The 15084-nt window shown below is 42.3% G+C and overlaps 1 protein-coding gene across 3 annotated transcripts in view; it reads left to right on the forward strand.

The window, feature by feature from the left end:
• SLC27A1 (solute carrier family 27 member 1) overlaps positions 1-9684 on the forward strand; it is a 43883-nt gene extending 34199 nt beyond the window's left edge. For all 3 annotated transcript variants that reach the window (XM_020779369.3, XM_020779356.3, XM_020779362.3), the window contains exons 11-13: positions 174-338; positions 4007-4153; positions 7508-9684. In XM_020779369.3, coding sequence (XP_020635028.3) covers positions 174-338; positions 4007-4153; positions 7508-7665 — 470 coding nt within the window. In that variant the 3' untranslated portion in view covers positions 7666-9684. The remainder of the gene's footprint in view (positions 1-173; positions 339-4006; positions 4154-7507) is intronic.
• The last annotated feature ends 5400 nt before the right edge of the window (positions 9685-15084 follow it).

A 15084-nucleotide genomic window follows, 5' to 3' on the forward strand; every position in this document is an offset into this window, starting at 1 on the left:
TCTCCTATTTGCCAAATCATTTTTATCTTGATCCAGCCAGTTTGGGGCAGGGGAGCAACATGGTGACCTTACTCTGGTCCTCGGGTGCTCTGCCCTCAGTTAAAAGATACAATATTAATAATGAATAAAATGCAGGCAGTTCTGACTGAGCTCTGCTTCTTGCTTCAAAACAGGGGATGTACTAGTGATGGATGAGCTTGGCTACATGTACTTCAAAGACCGGAGTGGGGATACATTCCGTTGGCGTGGTGAAAATGTCTCCACTACAGAGGTTGAGGGAATCTTGAGCCACATCCTCAGCAAGACAGATGTTGCAGTTTATGGAGTAGAGGTGCCAGGTAATCTAGCTCCTGCTTCTGTGATGTAGAATTGGGGGTGGGTGGACTAGCAAGCAGGCATGTCTTGTTTCATGACCTGGGAACTGGGGCCCTGCAAGTAGGCTTAATGAAAGAGAAGAGTGAGCCAACTGAAACAGGCCCAAGGGTTTAACTGGTGCCTTATTAATGAGCTGCAATTTGCCACTAGCACCTAAAAATTTCTCTCATATAAATATAATTCAGCAGTAGGATTCTACCCATTGAGTAACTTTTTGGAAAGTATGTTTAAAAGTTACTTTTAAAAGGTCTCTCACCCTATTTTAGTTGTCATTTTGACAGGAATGTTTTGAGATTTATTTTATTTTACTTTCATTTCAGTTTCATTTACATGTTATGGGGATAGTCAGAATTCCATGCACCATGATTAAAACATACTGGAACATACAACAGATGTAGCAGTCTAAAAAGGATAAAATGCATTGCCATGAATATGGTGGATATACAGATAAAATTAGTTATACCCCAAAGCCAGCTGAGTCAGTTCTGCCTTATATCTCTTCCTGAATAGTTGCAAAAGTGTCATATTTCACAATAATTGAGAAAAGGAGTTCCAGAACATAAGGGCAGCAACACAAAAATCTCTTCCTGACGTATCCAAGTTGGATAGATTTGACAGTAGCCACCTTTAAAAGGTCAGCCCCAAATGATCTCAGCAGCTACGGGCTCCAACAGATAAATGTGGTCCAGTAGGCATGAGTACCTCAACCCATCTAGAGTTTTAGAAGTAATAGCCAACACCTTGAATTGAACCCGGATGGCTAATGGCAGACAATGTAGCTGGCACAGAACAAGTATCATTTGATTCCAAGGAGGCACTTATCATTGGCCTAGCCACCAAATTTTCTACCATTTGAACCTATTGGCTGTCTTCAAAGGTATCTCCATGTACAGGAAATTAGCCTAATAGTCTGATTTTATTTTATTCTCTTACTGATTGTAAGTTCTTTTTATTGGCCAGAATTTTATTGGTGATTGCATAATGTAAGTATAATTTGCTGCAGCTAACTGGCTAATGGATGAGGTGCTGGGGCATGTCTCATTTGCATGCTTGGTCACACGCACATTTGCACACCCAAGTTGCACCCCAGCCTCTTCTCAATTAGGGGTGAGCTCTCAAAAATCACCATGCAGCAAGGGTGGGCAGATAGCTTGGTCTTAGCCATGCAGCTGAAGTGACCTTGCTTTCCCCTTTCCTGCTTCTCTTGTCCATTGCACAAATTGACTGAAGCAGGAAGATCACTCTGGCCTCTCTCACAAGCCAGACAACTGCTGAGTCCTTGTACCCATCCTCCCAGCAGGCACACCAACAAAGGATTATCTGCCTGCTTCCCAGCGGATATGAATGCCCTTTATGATCCATCTCTCTGCCTAAATTCTTTTCCTTCTCTTCCTCTCTTTTCACTCTGTTTACTTGTTTCTCTTCGGTCATTTCTTTTGAAAGCCTGAGGGCAGAGAGTTTGCCTTATTTTTATGTGTGCACAGTGCCCTGCTGCCCAACAGCCCTGTGTACTGAATCTTAATTATTCCAGCTCATCTGGGGAATCAGTTTTTGAGTGAAAAGTGGCATACAATTTATAACAGGAAAATAAAGTGAAACCGAGAGGATAAGACAACGGTTGACGGGCATCTGGTAGAACATTTTCTTCGGTCAAAAGTTAGTTGGTGTCCTCTTGTTGGCTTTAATTCTTGACGCTGAACCTTTCATTTAAGTTGACAACTATTATTCAGTGACTCAGCAGAAAGGGCAGTTGTATTCTGCTCTAAAAAAATTTGCCAGAAAACCCAGCTGTGCCAGTGAGAGCAACCAGGAGGAGTCCTTCAGCAGGCAGAAATAGACCTCAGCCTGTATGAACCCTAAAATAAGGCTATGTACAATTCAATGTGATATTGCTGTCTAAGTGGAACATTTGGCAGTGGGCTCCAGAATTCAGTATTCCTTATTATTTGTTTTGGACATTCTGACCTGTATCTTGAGATCTCAGAGAGGAGTACAGCAATTAAAAGCAATATAAGCAGAGTAGTTCAGTGCTTGAAAACCATTTGATTTCCAAACCCCGGTCTGTGGCCAAGTACCAGGCCATGGCAGGACGGGGGTGCCGAGACAGATCTCCCACCCGCACGCCTCCCCACACGCACGGACACACACACACACACACTGCTCACGCAGGCATGGACACACACGGCCACCCCACATGCATGCACAGGTGCCCCATCCACCCACCCACTCACAACAATACCCACGCCCCTCCGCACGCTAAAGTTGGGGACTACTGATTTAAAGCATTAAAACATTAAGTACAGATGCCTCCACATCCTACTGAAGCCATGATCCATAATTCCTGAAGATTTCAGTGAATCAGTGTGTTTGAACACAGCATTGAAATGTGGTTAGTGTCAGTGTCAGGCAACCCTCTAAGGAGAAAGCATTCCTGAACAGAGATGCTGCAGCTCAGAAAGCTCTCCCTAATGTCTCCTGGAACAATAAAATGTTGCAGTCTCCTCTGCTTATGCTTTTTAAAATGGAACTGTCTACGAGGGTGTGCATAATGATACTGTCACACAAGATCAGGACAGTTCTGAGAATTTTGCACTTCAGAGTGAGTATCCAATTTCCAGTGATACATTTCTCCTTTTTTTCCCCAATAGCTATTATCCATAAATCCCCTCACCATTCCACTGTACTCAGGCTGAGGCTGCATCTCCCTTATTTTAACAGATTGAATAGTTACCATAGACTACCGATGGTATGTGTTACATTTAAATAAATTAAATTAAAAGAAATGTATGGTAATGCAAGGACAGGCTACTATTAGCAGAGGTTCCACTGTTTGAGGAGGAGTACTTACAAATTTAGTAACTACTACTCAGACATCTGAGTAGGGACTGGTAGGATCAAGGAAGAGAAACAGGGTATGCTTGAAGATACAGCTGGTGGCAAGATGGAGTACCTGCTTCTATGTGATCCATCCAAGTTTCTATAGCTGTCTTCTTGTGCAGGACAATGCACAAGAATGGAAGAAGGTGCAAGCTATCCTAAGTAACTGCTCTAGCTGCAACATAGAGATTAATTGTTGAAATTCAAACCTGGCTCAAGACTTTTAAAATTTGTGTATACTTATATTTTCTATAATATTGCCTGTTAATTGATGTAAGATGCCTCCTTATTCATTGTTCAGAATTTTTAAATATCACCTTTTAAAGATGTTAACCACTGTTATACACACATTGTTTTCAACTCTAAATATTGTCTTTCATTGTTGTAAGCCACCTTGGGTCCTATTCAAATGAACAAAAAACAAACAAACAAGATCTGAGCACAAAAGTTTGATTTTTTAATAATTATTTAACTCTTACTACTCTTGTTGTTTGAAAAGTAATTAATTATATTGCTATAAAGGCAAATGGTTGCCTTATCCATTACTTTTCCATCACTTTCTGTTGGCCAGAATCCTATCTATGTTTACATAATGTCCACAGCTAAGACTATATCCTGAGCTCCTGAATAAAAGGATCAGTTTTCCAACTATGGATTTTAATGTTAGACACTAACAACCCTCCTGGCTGTGTGAAATGTCTTTTTCAGAGTCTGCTCTCTTTCTTGCCACTTAAGCCTTCTTTCCACATTTTAGGAGTGGAAGGCAAGGCAGGGATGGCAGCCGTTGCTGATCCAGAAGCCAAACTGAACCCTAACATGCTGTATCTGGAGATGCGGAAAGTGCTCCCTCCTTACGCGTGGCCCATCTTCCTTCGACTCTTGCCACAAGTCGATACCACAGGTAATGGTACATGAGTAGGAGCTTTTTCTTTTGTCATGCAGCTTAGGAAGATGTTTAAGCTGTCTGTGGATAATTTGTGATAATTTTATTCTATAATTACCTTGTACTGGTTAATAATGTCCTCACACCCACATGAATCTTATGTCCAATTTCTTAGGAGACTGAGGCTGAAATAAAGGCACAGTAGAAGTTGCTTCTTTTCAATACCTTCTATAAGTAGATTGAACATCCCAGTGACAGGCCAGTGCAACCAATAAGGCGTACACCCCCACTCACCCCTCATGGGTCTTGGTGACCTCATAGGAATCAAATACAGTTACTTAGGTGCTTGTATATTCCAACCAGCGGAGACTGGTTGTGGGAATTGACTCATACGCATATGCAATAGTATGCACATTCTCTCACTAAGTATCCATACCTACTCATTATAAAGCAACTGGACAAACTTCACTAAATTCTGTTACTCTGCTTTCTAGAGCAGCAGTCCCCAGCTCTTTTGGGACCACGGACCAGCTGAGGAAGGTGGGGTAACCCCCCCATGCTCTTGTGTACGAACACGCACACTCTTGTGTGCCAGCGCACACGACATCGCTCCCCCACCCTTTCACGCATGTGCTCAGGGGGGAGTGCGTGCAGGGGGGCGGGAGGTCTGTCTTTGCGGTCCAGTTCAGGCCATGGACTGGAGGTTGACAACCTCTGTTCTAGAGGGAAACAGGATGTGTTCTGAGTGGATTTCTTCAATAGGCACCCGTTTCCGAGTAGGCTGTTGATCAAGTTTGTTGTTAAAGAATCCATTGTCTGTACCCACAAAGCAGCTGCCTGTTTGCTTCACCATGCTGGCATTCTTGCCCACACTTGCCTGTGTTGGAATTAAGAGCCTTTCCATGATTGGCATAGACTCAGAAATCTCCTGCTTTTGCTTTGGAAAACTGAGAAACAGCAACTCTCATTTAAAAAGAAAAGGGAGCTGAAAGCAGATCTAAATGACCAAAGCAGACCAATGTATGACACAGGTGTCGTGATAGAGAATTAAATGTATCAAATGGTTGCTTTAATGAAATGAAATGAAGGGGGAGCTGTCTGATCTTTTACTGCCAAGTAGCAAGTATTAGCTGAAGGCATATGGCTAGTTTATACTCCAAGAGAACTCCACTGTTGTTGCAAGGCAGCCTGGACGTTTTGTTGTGCTTTGTGTTTGAACTCTTAAAGATTGATCTAAATAAAGCTTATAGGCACTTGCTTTCACAGGTATACTTGCTCACTCCTGTCCCACTACCTTTGTCTAAATGTAGTGGCAATAGGACTCAGTAAATTATGCTCCTTACCAAAAAAGCTGAGGGCAATTTAGGTATCATCTGGAGGAGCAGCTGGGCATGCAGATTGCTTTTAACCCAGAGAGGAAAGGCACAGCCAACAGTTAGAGATTAAACATACACTTCGCAGTGTAGTCCTGTACAGATCTATTCAGAACAGCCACCTTTCAGTGTGACCTACTTCTATTAAGTGTGTGTAGCATTGCAGTTACCACCTCTTGAATCTGCAAGAACAAGAATCTACACTGGCAGTGCGGCTTGATTCACATTTTATGCTCCTATTTGGATTAGGTGATCACGCGGAGATGGTGGATTATTTCAGTGCCAGTGTCGATGCTGGCTTCTCAATCCAGTGCAGTTTGATCTGCACCAGAGCTCTTTTATTTGATCCCACCCTTTGCTGATCTCCAGATCTTTTATAGTTCATTGTAAAGCTGGTGGGCTGTTTAGAGTGTTGAATGGCATTAGGGAAATGGGACAGTTTCCCAAAGTTCTCCATAACTTGCAAACACATACACATTGAGGAACTACTGTATTCTGCTGTAATTCACTAGAGTTGTTCTATTTCATATTGATTTTTATCTTTTCTTTTGTCTAGAACTAAACTGATCTAGAACTAAACAGACATATGAATGCAGTGATCTAGTGCTAAACTTGGTTTGTTAAAAAAATATTTAAAAAGTATCTTGAGGCAACTAAAGAAGCAAGATCACAGTGTTTCCACTGTCCAAAACATAACACCCATCTTAGTAGGTCACGAGCATATCGCCCACAGTTGTGCTCCCTGTCCTTTTGGAGAAGGAAAAAAGTTATCACATGGGGAAAACATCGTTCAAATTGCTCCAGCTTTAAAAAAAAGGGGGGGGGGAATAGGCATCTGAAGCAAAAAGTGCTGTGCTGAAATTCACACATTCTGCTTCTGCACCAGATCCTGTAATATTTGCCAGTATAATTGCAGCCTAGAACAGAACATATTCTATATTGGATTTATTATATATATATATATATTATGTATTTATTATATATCAGCAATGCCTCTCTCTCTCTCTATTTTTTTTTTTTTTTTTTTTTGGTCTCATGAGTTATCAGTGTGTCTGGAAAAGTCTTACTCTGAATCTTGCTGAATTTTAAACTGTGATTATGCCTTTCAATTACAGTGGAGTCTCAACTTATGAATGGCTCCACTTACGTACTTTTCTATGTACGTACTTCTCTGGCCGCAAGATTTCCAAACGACTTGCAGCCGGAGAATCAGCCTACGGACCAGAATAGGGAGGCTGGGAAAGGGCCAAATTCAAATTTTGCCTCCGGATGCTTTCCAGAGCTTCTCTGCCGCCATGGGAGGCATCTGGGAGGTGTCCCCCCCCCCACCGCCGATTGTGCTCCGGAGGCACGATCGGTGGTGGCGGGGGACCTCCGAGAAGCCTCCCATGGCAGCGGGGAAGGCCTCCAGAGGTCCCCCACCACCAACAACTCAGGCTTTCCCAGGGTGGACCGGGCCTATTAGGGGAGGGCTTCCCCCAGTAGGCCCGGCCTACTCCCCAGGCTTTCCCGGGCAGTAGACCAGGCTTACCGGGGGAAGCCCTCCTCTGGTAGGCCTGGTCCACCCTGGGAAAGCCTGTGTCGGCGGTGGCGAGGGAGCTCTGTGAGGCCTCTGGCAGCGGCAATGGCGGTGGTGGAGGACCCCTGGAAGGGGTAAAGTTTGTAATTTTTAAAAATTTATTTTAATTTTGTGTGTGGGAAGGTGTTTCTTGGGTGGGTTATGGATTAATGGGTTTTCAGTGCATTCCTATGGGAAATGCATTTTCAACCTACAGACTTTGACCTACGGACACTGTTCAATACGGATTAATTCTGTAGGTCGAGGGTCCACCGTATGTGCTGCAAGTAATTTGCTTTTTAAAGTAAATAAGAATAAAGCCTACAATCTGATTGATTTCTTTCAACTCCAGTTACAGCTATTTTTCTTGTCTCGCCACTTGTTTTCTCTATTGAAAAGTGGATACTTTTCCTAGTCTCTTGTTTTCATTTTTTGCAATAGGCACTTTCAAAATTCAGAAGACCCGGTTGCAACGGGAAGGCTATAATCCCCACCAGACATCTGATCGGTTATATTTCTTGGATATAAAACTTGGCAAGTATGTACCACTGGATGAATGTGTATATGAGAGGATCCAGGCTGGAAAGGTCTCTCTTTGAACCTCCAAAGCTGCGGGTGAAGTCTGATATTGGAGGGCCTTGCCTTGGATAGAGATACAAACTTTGGTAAATAAGCAAAGCAAGGCTTTTATCTACAGGGACAAAAAGCAGCTATGGAGTGGGAGCAGTTTAGCCTTCACATTTCAAAACATCACGTTAACCACTGTCTGAGTGAAGAGAGCAGCTCTTTTTTATCGTTCAGCCGTTAGAATTATATATTTTCTTCTCTGTAACTATTGCATTGGGGACTCCAGATGAAACAGGAAGAGTTTCTGGCCTTCATGAATATCTTCTGAAACCCTCCGTGTGATGGATGTGACTGAGATTGATCACATAGAGCACTGCCATGTGGGTTGACTGTTTTGAGGCAACTGCAAAATTGCTATGGATGAAGCCTCTAATTTTTTTTTTTTTGGGGGGGTGGAATTTCCAGGTCCATAATTTACACATTTAAAGTCCTTCAGTTGCCATCACTGTGAAATCTGCTCCTGTGTTGGGGGTGGAGGTGTGTGCGTTAAGGGAACCAATTGACTGTCCAAATGTAACATCCTATTTTTCTGCCAGGACAAGTGGTTGTTTTAAAAACAGGATTCATGTTGGTATAATACTGTGGGTGTTTTTAATGGATATTTAATTGCACAGAGAAACATCAAAGGAAATGGCTTTGCTTTTGATGGTCTGTCTGAAGAAGTGTGGTGGTGCTTGAAAGTTTTTACCCATCTACAGAATATGAATTGGCTCCATACGTTTTGTCCATATGGGGGAAGTCATGGATTTATGCTCTTCTGTGTATTTATGTCGGCATAAATGCCAATTCTTGGGCACGAATGTGATGTTCTTGCATAATGACTTGTTGCCAATCCAGAACCTCGAGAAACAACTCCAGAGCCCTGGACCCAAGTGTGGCAACATTGTTTCATTTTGCTAATCCATCCTGCTCTGTGGAGGAAATGCATCAACTGATGAAAGCCTGTTTGAAACATACATACCTTTTGTGTTCATTTCCTGTGACTGAGGGCATTTCTAACTCTAGAGTTCTTCATTACAACAACTGCTGGAGTAGGCAGTAAACTTTCTTTCTTTTTTAAAGAGGATATAAGGGAGTGTTGAGTCTTTGGAGTGACCATATATTCAAAGATGCTGGCCAGAATCCTATTTTTGATTTATGCTTCTGTAAAGGGAATCATGTGTCTTGGTGGCAGACTGCCATTCATAAATAAGATGTCCGTTGCGTCCCTGGACATAGGCTCACTCACACAATCATGTACACACCCAGAATACAACCAGCATTTCATTAACAAGCATCAATTTCCCACCAAGATTTACATGATTTCCCTTAAACAAACATAGGTGGACAATAGGATTCTGGGTCCTGCAGTTCTTTGTGATCATGTCAGTATGGAAGAACTATATCACTGCTGCAGTATAGTGTATAGGAATATTGAGATGAATTTTCATTGAATCAATTCTTCTTTCTTTTTTTTCTTTTCTTTTTAAAAACATACTATACTGTTCCAGTTCCCATCTTTACGTGTCCTTGGCTACTTTAGATGTGGAGAATTTTAATTTAACCAGTCTTTTTCCTATTTGAGGGCAAAAGGAACTTTGCATCAAGAACTTCCACCAGCACTTGTGCAGAACAATGTTACGGTGTGTTACTGACTCCACACTTTGTTCAGAAATGAGTCAGTGTTTCTCTCTTTTTTTATTAGCCCCACAATGTGCCTTCATAAGTTCTCATCAGAATAAGACAAAGCAGGTTAACATTTATAATGTAGTGGTTTTATTAATCTTCAGTTACAACAGAGGCACCTATTGCTAACTGAGTCCAGTTGTTTGGGGGGGGGGGGAGTCATAGGTATATACTAAAGTTCACTCATACTAAAGTTCACTCATTATTTGAGTGAAATCATGCACTAATTAACAGTTATTTGAAGCAAAGTTACATTTTCAGTTGGGGTCACTATTGTCAAAATATAACTTTGTTTCATGAAAAAGAATAAAGTCACCTTTAAAGCACATCTAGTGGTGTCTTTTTTCTCCTTTTCTTTTTTCCCCCCAATGAGAACCTTTAATATATTCAAACTACATATCATTTCATTCACATGTAGATGTCATTCTTCAGTCATAGGCTACTGGGTATATGCTTCAGGATAGTAGTCCATGTTGATACTTACTGTGGAGAATTTTTATTGAAACAGGTTTTTTACATATACAAATGGCCTTGTCAGAGGTCCTACACCAGTCAACAACAAGCAGAACACTAAGTCTGCTTTATGCCTTGCTTACACCTTCTATTGGAACAGTGGTTAACCTGTAGTACTGGTTAGTACTACATTAACCCATAGTACTTCACGGATTGCTGCCTTGTCGTGGCGAAGGGGCTTGAGTAATTCAGAGAAGTTATGGGTTATGCCGTGTAGGGACACCCAAGACGGACAGGTCATAGAGGAGAGTTCTGACTAAACATGATCCACATGGAGCAGGAATTGGCAAGCCACTTCAGTATTTTTGCAAAGAAAACCCCATGAACAGAAACAAAAGGCTAAAAGATATGATGCTGGAAGATGGGCCCCTCAGGTCAGAAGGCGTCCAACATGCTACTGAGGAAGAGCGGAGGACAAGTAAAAGTAGCTCCAGAGCTAATATAGTGGTTGGGCCAAAGCCGAAAGGACGCTCAGCTGTGGACGTGTCTGGAAGTGAAAGGGAAATCTGATGCTGCAAAGAAAAATACTGCATAGGAATCTGGAATGTAAGATCTATGAACCTTGGTAAGCTGGATGTGGTCAAGCAGGAAATAGCAAGAATAAACATTGACATTCTGGGCATCAGTGAACTAAAATGGACAGCAATGGGCAAATTCAACTCAGACGATTATCATATCTACTATTGTGGGCAAGAATCCTGTAGAAGAGATGGAGTAGCCCTCACAGTCAACAAAAGAGTGGGAAAAGCTGTAATGGGATACAATCTCAAAAATGATAGAATGATTTCAATATGAATCCAAGGCAGACCTTTCAACGTCACAGTAATCCAAGTTTATGCACCAACCACCAATGCTGAAGAGGCTAAAATTGACCAATTCTATGAAGACTTACAACACCTTCTAGAACTGACACCAAAGAAAGATGTTCTCATTATATGGGACTGGAATGCTAAAGTAGGGAGTCAAGAGATAAAAGGAACAATGGATAAGTTTGGCCTTGGAGTTCAGAACGAAGCAGGGCAAAATTTAATAGAGATTTGTCAAGAGAACAAGCTGGCCATCACAAACATTATTTTCCAGTAACACAAGAGGCGACTCTACACATGGAAATCACCAGATGGGCAATACCGAAATCAGATTGATTATATTTTCTGCAGCCAAAAATGGAGAAGCTCTATACAGTCAGCAAAAACAAAACAAACAAACAAACAAAACCCTGGAGCTGATTGTGGCTCTGATCATCAGCTTCTTACAGCAAAATTCAAGCTTAAACTGAAGAAAGTAGGAAAAACCACTGGGCTAGTGAGGTATTATCTAAACCAAATCCCTTATGAATACACAGTGGAAGTGAAGAACAGATTTAAGGAACTTGATTTGGTGGACAGAGTGCCTGAAGAGCTTTGGATGGAGGCTCGTAACATTGTACAGGAGGCAGCAATAAAAACAATCCCGAAGAAAAGGAAATGCAAGAAAGCAAAGTGGCTGTCCAACGAGGCCTTACAAATAGCAGAGAAGAGAAGGGAAACAAAATGCAAGGGAGATAGGGAGAGTTACAGAAAATTGAACGCAGGCTTCCAAAGAACAGCAAGGAGAGACAAGAGGGCCTTCTTAAATGAACAGTGCAAAGAAATAGAGGAAAATAATAGGGGAAAACCAGAGATCTGTTCAAGAAAATTAGAGCTATAAAGGAACATTTTGTACAAAGATGGACATGATAAAGGATAAAAATGGTAGGGACCTAACAGAAGCAGAAGACATCAAGAAGAGGTGGCAAGAATACACAGAGGAATTATACCAGAAAGATTTGGATATCTCAGACAACCCAGATAGGATGGTTGCTGACCTTGAACCAGACATTCTGAAGAGTGAAGTCAAGTGGGCCTTAGAAACCATAGCTAACAACAAGGCCAGTGGAGGTGATGGCATTCCAGTTGAACTATTTAAAATCTTAAAAGTTGACGCTGTTAAGGTGCTACACTCAATATGCCAGCAAATTTGGAAAACTCAACAGTGGCCAGAGGACTGGAAAAGATCAGTCGACATCCCAATCCCAAAGAAGGGCAGTGCCAGAGAATGCTTCAACTACCACACAATTGCACTCATTTCACACACTAGCAAGGTTATGCTCAAAATCCTCCAAAGCAGGCTTCAGCAGTATGTGGAGCAAGAACTCCCAGAAGTACAAGCTGGATTTTCAAGGGGCAGAGGAACTAGAGACCAAATTGCTAACATTCGCTGGATTACGGAGAAAGCCAGAGAGTTCCAGAAAAACATCTACTTCTGCTTCATTGACTATGCAAAAGCCGTTGACTGTGTGGACCACAGCAAATTATGGCAAGTCCTTAAAGAAATAGGAGTGCCTGACCACCTTACCTGTCTCCTGAGAAACCTATACGTGGGGCAGGAAGTAACAGTTAGAACTGGATATGGAACAACTGATTGGTTCAAAATTGGGAAAGGAGTATGACAAGGCTGTATATTGTCCCCCTGCTTATTTAACTTATATGCAGAATACATCATGCGAAAGGCTGGACTGGAGGAATCCCAAGCCGGAATTAAGATTGCCGGAAGAAATATCAACAATCTCCGATATGCAGATGATACCACTCTGATGGCTGAAAGTGAGGAGGTATTAAAGAACCTTGTAATGAGGGTGAAAGAGTAGAGTGCAAAAAATGATCTGAAGCTCAACATCAAAAAACTAAGATCATGGCCACTGCTCCCATCACCTCCTGGCAAATAGAAGGGAAAGATATGGAGGCAGTGACAGATTTTACTTTCTTGGGCTCCATGGTCACTGCAGATGGTGACAGCAGCCACTAAATCAAAAGATGCCTGTTTCTTGGGAGGAAAGCGATGACAAACCTAGACAGGATCATAAAAAGCAGAGACATCACCTTGCCGACAAAGTCTGCATAGTCAAAGCTATAGTTTTTCTAGTAGTGATGTATGGAAGTGAGAGGTGGACCATAAAGAAGGCTGACCCACCGAAGAATTGATGTTTTTGAATTGTGGTGCTGGAGGAGACTTTTGAGAGTCCCCTGGACTGCAAGGAAAATAAACCTATCCATTTTGAAGGAAATCAACCCTGAATGCTCACTGGAAGGACAGATTCTGAAGTTGAGGCTCCAATACTTTGGCCATCTCATGAGAAGGGAAGACTGCCTGGAAAAGACCCTGATGTTCAGAAAGTGTGAAGGCAAGAGGAGAAGGGGACGACCGAGGATGAAACGGTTGTGCAGTGTCATCAAAGCTACCAACATGAATTGGACCCAACTCCGGGAGGCAGTGGAAGACAGGAGGGCCTGGCGTGCTCTGGTCCATGGGGTCACGAAGAGTCAGATACAACTAATCGACTAAACAACAACAACAACGGCAGTGAATATGCTGCTTATGATTGGAGTTTGAGCTTGGACTCAGGTAGCCAGCTCACGGTTCACTTAGCCTTCCATCCTTCCAAGGTCAGTAAATTGAGTACCCTGCTCACTCCAGCAAAGGGGGCAATGTGTAGCCTGCATAATTAAATTGTAAACAGCCCAAAGAGTGTTCCAAGTACTATAAGGCAATATATTAACAGCACACATTGCTTTTTGCTTTGCTTATTGGTGGCCACTAGAGATGGAGGCTTTGCATTCATGTACAAATACGAAGCCCCCAGCACAGGTGGCTGCCCTGATTATCTCCCACCCTGAGATCCTACTGGACCACTTACTGCACAGCGCATGTGGCTGGCATTGTTGTCACCATGCCAATTGTGGTAGTAGATTGGCTGCTGCAACCCTGCCTCTCCGCTCGTCCAGCCACTCTGGGGCTGAGCAAGGAGACTTGTCCTCCTGCCCCCTTGCCAGAGTGACTGGGCGAGCACAGAGGTGGGGCTACAGCAGCTGAGCTACTGTCACGATTGGCGCAATGACAACACTGGCTGCCCCCATCTTTAGTGGCCACTTCTCTGCAAGAGTCAGTAATCTACTATGTAGGGAAGATCCCTTAGTTCAGTAACAAAAGTTATTTCAGCTGTTCCCAATGCCTCATTAAATTTGTTACCATTCACATCATAGGGTATTTAAAGCGATGTAACAAGGAATTACTTGCCTCAAAACGATAATGAAGAAGGGAGTGTTATGTCCAAAATAAGGCTGTTTTAATACAACACGGAACTTGATTAACTTGATTCAAGTACAGCATCTCAGACCTAAGTAGAAGACTCCTGGGTTTCTTTCCCATGAGAACTGTGAACCACAGTATCTTAAAGGCAACATAATGTTTTAAAATTAATTTCAGATGGCTTCTCTGTGATCCCTCCATAAATACAGGTAATACCTTGTCTAAATTGTAGATTTCTCCCCCACCAGCAGAGCACAGATTCCTTTCCCACCAGCTCAGTTGTGGAATCCATTATTTGTACCCTAAGAGCCACTGGACTAGTGTGCTTCCAAAAGCATTAATAGCAGAGACCATGCTTTTTCTGATTTCAGTTTATGTAAAAATCTATGGTTTTTGAGTCTTTAAGTATACATAGTGGCCCACAAATTAGTCCTAGCATATTCAGGCAAGGACATACAATTGCAGCCTTTAGCAGCACACCCTCTATGTGTACATATGTGGAGCTTTTGCATGTTCATTAAAGGTTAAATACTGGTTGGGAGGGGGCTGCAGCTGCAGTTTATGGGAACTGAACCTTGCTGCCGTCTGAAAAGAATTTGGGTATATGGCAGGAAACCCCAAATAGTAGATGCAGTATTAATTAGGATTTACATAAGCATCTGGCCAGTACTAGTATTCCAATTGCTGCACTGCCCCTACAATTGGAATATCTGAACTGAGCAAGCTCTTACTTTTAAACACTTACCAATAACAACCCACCAAACAAAGCGAAAGAAGTCTTACTAGAAAAAGGATTAACTTGTCAGGTGATAACTTTTTTTTCACAGTAAGGAACACAGAATGGTATCCAATGGCAGCTGAACAGTAAAACGTTAAATCTGCATGAGGATTTAAGTAAGCCATTTTACTCAGACTAATCTATCAGCCCATCAAAATGAAGAAAAGCAACAACAGATCAACAGCACAAACCCTGACCAAATAACAGAGCTCACTTGTAACTTACAGTTCCCAGTGAAAACCAAACATCAGCAATATACAGGCTGCCGGGTCAGTGACACCTCCCTTGACTCTGGTTGGGAGGCTTCTAATTGTATACAGACAGCTGCTGA

This window comes from Pogona vitticeps, chromosome 2 (assembly GCF_051106095.1).
Source record: "Pogona vitticeps strain Pit_001003342236 chromosome 2, PviZW2.1, whole genome shotgun sequence".
In the NCBI taxonomy this organism is placed as follows: domain Eukaryota; kingdom Metazoa; phylum Chordata; class Lepidosauria; order Squamata; family Agamidae; genus Pogona; species Pogona vitticeps.